Here is a 5,240-nt window from a genome sequence, read left to right on the forward strand (position 1 = left end):
AAGGTGATTATGTCACTGATAGGCAGAAAAATGATCTTTGGACTGCGCTGAAGGCAAATTCCTGAGGAGGATCCGAATAAGCCAGTTATAGAGCCACTGGTCAAGGTGTGTGCTCTTAAGAAGATGGGAGATCTATTCAGGAGGTGGAAGAAAGAATTGAAATCAAAGTTTGTCGACAAAGGGAAGACTTCAGAATTCATCGGCCGATTTGAGAAGATGAGAGATCACTGGCCCGCATTTGTGGCCTACAAGACATCACACAAGAGTAAGAAAATGTCAGAGACAAACAAGAACAATGCTGCAAAGAAGCAGCATCACCATCACACAGCGTCAGGTGGCTACCTCAAAGCCCATCCGTTGTGGGACAAAGCTGAGAATGACCTGATTGCTAAAGGGGTCGAACCACAAACATTGAACTGGCCAGACCGTTCAGGGACTCGGTTCTTCGGGGTTGGGGGAACTTTGGACCCTGAAACAGGGAAGTGCCGTTGGACGAATGAGCAACTTGCAATACCCATCAACAAGCTTCAGAAGTGTATCACCGCAATGCAGGAAGGGACGTTCATTCCCGACAGAGAGAAGGACGAGCTGACTGAGGCCCTAGGGAATGTTGAGCACCCTGGACGAACACGAGGGACACCAGGCTCCGTTCCGTGAAATTTTGGGTTTCCCGACGCAGGCGGTTACAGAAGCCGAGAGAGAAAGAGGAAAGCGGAGTTGAGCGACATGCAGAAGATCATTGCAAGACTACAAAAGCTAGAGGAACTTGAGAGACAACGAGCTACCCCAGAAGCTACCCCGCCATCTCAGCGGAGAAGCGGCATGGCTTCCTCGGAGCTCGTTCAGCCTGACTTCACGGCTCCTAGCTACCACGTGGATACTACCACTGAGGCTCAACATTGCGAGCTTATGACGAAATGCCGGAACCTCACTTTCAAGGCTGCTACCGGCTCTGTTCCACGTCCTCAACCCAATGAAACTTTTCACTGCCTTCCGATTCCACATGGCTTTGCTGTTGTGATGGTGGATGAAGTAATGGAGGGATTTGAGGAGCTTGAGCTTGACCACCCTACAGGTGAAGGGGAGAATAAGCGTCGACCAAGCATGGAGAAAGAGAGGTTACTTGTCTCTATTAGCAAGCTAAAACAATATGAAATCACTAAATTAACCCTCCAACCCCCCCCCCCCCCCCAAATAAAAAAACCCCAACTCCGGCCAGATGTTGATGCGTGGATGCCATTTGGTCCCGGTTGGTGTGACAAACCGGAACTAAAGTTCCTACTGCCTGGGCTCCCCTCAGCGGCCACGTGGAGACACTTCTGTCCCGGTTCGTAAACAAACCGGGACTAAAAGTTTTGGGCTTTAGTCCCGACCCTTTAGTCCCGGTTTCAGAATCGGGGCTAGTGGGCCTCTGGAACCGGGACAAATGAGCCTCTAAAACCGGGACAAATGAACCTTTTTCTACCAGTGCATAATACCAAAGGTCAAGACGATGTCAATGGCATGGGCCAAATATTCACCGATCTTTGTGCAACAGAACGTGCATATACTACGGCAGTGGCGAATCTAGCACCGGACTGAAGGGTAGGCTCAAAACATCAAGTTCCTAAGCCTAATTAGTAAATGCATTGCAATTAGCATGTTAAACACCTTGGCACCTTGGCATAATTGTGAAGTAGTACATTTAGCTGAAATAGAAATTCTAGAGGGTAGGCTTCAGCCTATTGAAACACCCCTAGTGAAATCGCTAATGTACTATGGTGTGATCAGAACAAGAAATTAAAGACTTGTAACAACGCAAGGGCATTCTACCTACTAACATCCGACGGTTGGAAACAAACCGGTCGTCTCCCGCACGCCGAGGCGACAACCTAGACCGTATATACCTTCCCCCTCATGCTTTATTCATTCCATTGGAGTGTGGTTATTCTATTGTAAAGAATCTAAGGTGTCACTTTATACTCTTGTGATGAGAAAATCAAAGCACCTTGCAACAACACAGAGGCGTCAAAGTTTATTATGATCGCCGAAAACAAGTGCACCAGGGGTATGAGCACGCCATTCTTGTCCGGGTTAATTTCGCTTCAATATATAATTTCTGTCGTCACCGAAGTATGCGGAGTTTCCAGCATTGCTTCTAGCGGAGTAGGTACAAGAGGACAGTTTAATTTCTTGTTCCTTGTCCTCTGGAGCGAACGCTGCCAAACCAAGTCCCTAGCAAATGCCACTATAAGAAACCCACTAGTGCAATGATCGATCTCCATGTTCAATTGATTATTTACCCATCCCACGAACAAGGAAGGAAATTAGTGAGGTGCAACTCTTGGCTCACATCTGCATGGCTAACACCTTGTCGTCGGGTGCTATCTACTCCTCGCGCGTGCTCATCAGATGCTCCTCGTCGGAGAGGGGAGGGCAGCAGCGCAGCAACGCCGCCGTGAGGGTCAACGGGGCCACGCACCGCGCCACGCTACAGGTGGGGGCGGCGCTGGAGACGTCCATCAACGAAACGCTGGCGGAGCTCAGCGCCCCGCTGCTGGCGCCGGCGACGGACGGACGGGAGCGCAGCCGGCAGAACATCCCGACGGAGAAACAGGCCGAGGATCCTTTCCGGCAGGCGCAGATCGTGGAGGGCGGCGTGCGGTACCAGCAGACGGTGGTGGTGCGCTCGTACGAGGTCGGCCCTGACCGAACGGCCACTCTCGAGACCCTGCTTAATCTTCTCCAGGTACGTACGTACTCTATCTTGTTTGGGCTCATTCCTGAGGTTTATATTAGGGCACATAACGTATGCATGCACGTATGAAGCAGGAGACGGCATTGAACCACGTGTGGATGTCGGGCCTGCTCGGCGACGGCTTCGGCGCGACGCACGGCATGATCAAGAGCAACCTCATCTGGGTCGTGTCCAGGATGCACGTCCAAGTCGACCACTACCCATTATGGTACATAACTAGTTGGCCTCACCGGACATAACATCTCTTTCAAGAACATATATAGGGAGAAATATAATGCTCTTGGAGTCTTGATCCTGGCCTCAACTGTCTAGCTTGTGCGTGCATTGCTGTGCTGCAGGGGTGATGTGCTGGAGATTGACACGTGGGTTGGCTCGTCGGGGAAGAACGGGATGCGGCGTGACTGGCTCATCCGCGGCCGCGGCTCCGGCAACATCTACGTCCGAGCAACCAGCACGTGGGTGATGATGAACAAGAACACCAGGAGGCTGTCCAAGATGCCAGAGGAGGTCAGGGGTGAGATCTCGCCGTGGTTCAGCGACCGCCACGCCATCCACGAGGAGGCCACCGACAAGATCATCAAGCTCGACAGCAACGCCAGACACGTCGACTCAGGCTTGAAGGTTAGCTTCATTCATTGTTTGATGCACAATTTTTCTGACATTCCTAGGCTTAATAACTTGTTTATTTGGGTAACTTGTCTGAAGTTCCTAGGCACCTTTCTAAGATTTTTCTGTCTGCAGTTTTTTTTTTGCGAGACTTTCTGTCTGCAGTTGTCCTGCTTTGTTGCCTTGTTTCTCACATCTATGACTAATTTGGATATTTTTTGCAGCCGAAACGAAGTGATCTCGATATGAACCAGCACGTCAACAATGTCAAATATGTACGGTGGATGCTTGAGGTAATATACAGCGCAACTTTTCTCCACCAGGGAGCATATAACCTTTGTATTCATCGCTATACAACTTCCCGTCCTAACTACCAGTGGGACATATATTATTTAATGATTATATAACCCTTGTATTTTACGCTGTGATGTTGAGTGGGTGTATGACCTGCTATACCATGGGTCTTCCATCCGTTATTGTATGACTTGTGACTTCTTTTCTGCTATAATACAAAGGCAGAGCTTCTGCTGTTCACGTCAAAAAAGTGATTATATATAGAACCGCACAAACATCAGATATTTAAACATGTCAATCAAATGTTTTTTATGTTAAATTACATGTCACGAGCTTGTAAATTCCGTTCCGCAAGCATGGCAAATCCTGACATGTTCATTTTTTCCCCAGAATTTCACATGCTTGCTGAGAATATAGCCATGCTCAAAACACATAATTGGATATAAAAAACATTCGATTTTCCATGCTTAAAAATATGACATTAACTTTTTAGCATTTCTTATATTTTACTAGTTAAATTTATAGTCAAAGTTTGACCCCTAAATCTGTAGTCAAATTTAACTTTTATTACTACTTATCAATAAATTAACTCAGACACGTCGAGTAGCTGAGCATGGAGAGCTGCCAGACGGAGGAATATAAACAACAACTAAACGCACACCCTTGCTTAATTCATCCGGACACAAATTTGACCCTACAAAATTCTATTAGTAATTTATTTGTTGATCATGTGCAGACTATCCCCGATCAGTTCTTGCAGCACCACCAGCTTAGTAGCATCATACTGGAGTACAGGAAAGAGTGTGGAAGCTCGGATGTTGTGCAGTCTATTTGCCAGCCAGATGAGGACTCGGTTTCGCCAAGCGAGAACGTTACCATGGTGAGGGGACCCTCACTCTTGCCAGAATTCATCAATGGCCACCACAGCTTGGCTGGTGCATTGCAACAATGGCCAACGAAGTACACGCACCTTCTGCAACTAAAAGCAGGTGATGGGTACGAGGAGATTGTGAGAGGCAGAACCACATGGAAGAAGAAGTTATAATAATCATCAAGACCATGGTATTATTTCCCAATCGGAGAAAAATGCTTGTTGAGTGTGTGTGTGCTATGTGTGTAATCAAAAATATGCGTATGTTGTAAGTCGCAACCCCTGTGGTCGCCTGGGAATCGTGGAAGACGGGGGTGAATTCAGTCATGGAAGGCGCCATTCAGGAGTTCCTCGACATGTTCCACTACAAAGGATTGTTGACGTCGGTCATTGCTGAGCTAAGGGTTCTGTTTCGTCTCAATTGTAAGCGTACATGGGCTGTGGAAGATGCCCTTATCAGGCGTGCAGGCCATGGGGCTTTGGACCTGGAGGTGCACGGCGTCGCTGTTGCGGTTTGATCTGCGTCAAGTATTGTTGCTTAAAAGTTGTTGTAGTGTTTTATGTTATACTTCAACTACATGTCGCTTGTGTTAGGAGATGGCACCCGTGGGGCTCCTGATTGGCTTGTGGCCATCCGTTTAGAATTTGCTGAATTTAGAGATCATCTTAGAGCATCTACAGCCGGATCATGCAAATCCGACCCCTCAAACGCCTACGGACGCGTCTGCGGAC

The 5,240-nt window shown here is 48.1% G+C and overlaps 1 protein-coding gene across 1 annotated transcript; it reads left to right on the top strand.

The window, feature by feature from the left end:
* The first annotated feature begins 2,338 nt into the window (after window positions 1–2,338).
* LOC123428907 (palmitoyl-acyl carrier protein thioesterase, chloroplastic-like) lies at window positions 2,339–4,682 on the top strand. The gene is made up of 5 exons (XM_045113009.1): window positions 2,339–2,728; window positions 2,812–2,945; window positions 3,076–3,358; window positions 3,568–3,636; window positions 4,374–4,682. Exons 1-5 carry the CDS (start codon window positions 2,339–2,341, stop codon window positions 4,680–4,682), a joined length of 1,185 nt encoding a protein of 394 aa, XP_044968944.1.
* The last annotated feature ends 558 nt before the right edge of the window (window positions 4,683–5,240 follow it).

This window comes from Hordeum vulgare, chromosome 2H (assembly GCF_904849725.1).
Source record: "Hordeum vulgare subsp. vulgare chromosome 2H, MorexV3_pseudomolecules_assembly, whole genome shotgun sequence".
Taxonomy (NCBI): Eukaryota; Viridiplantae; Streptophyta; class Magnoliopsida; order Poales; family Poaceae; genus Hordeum; species Hordeum vulgare.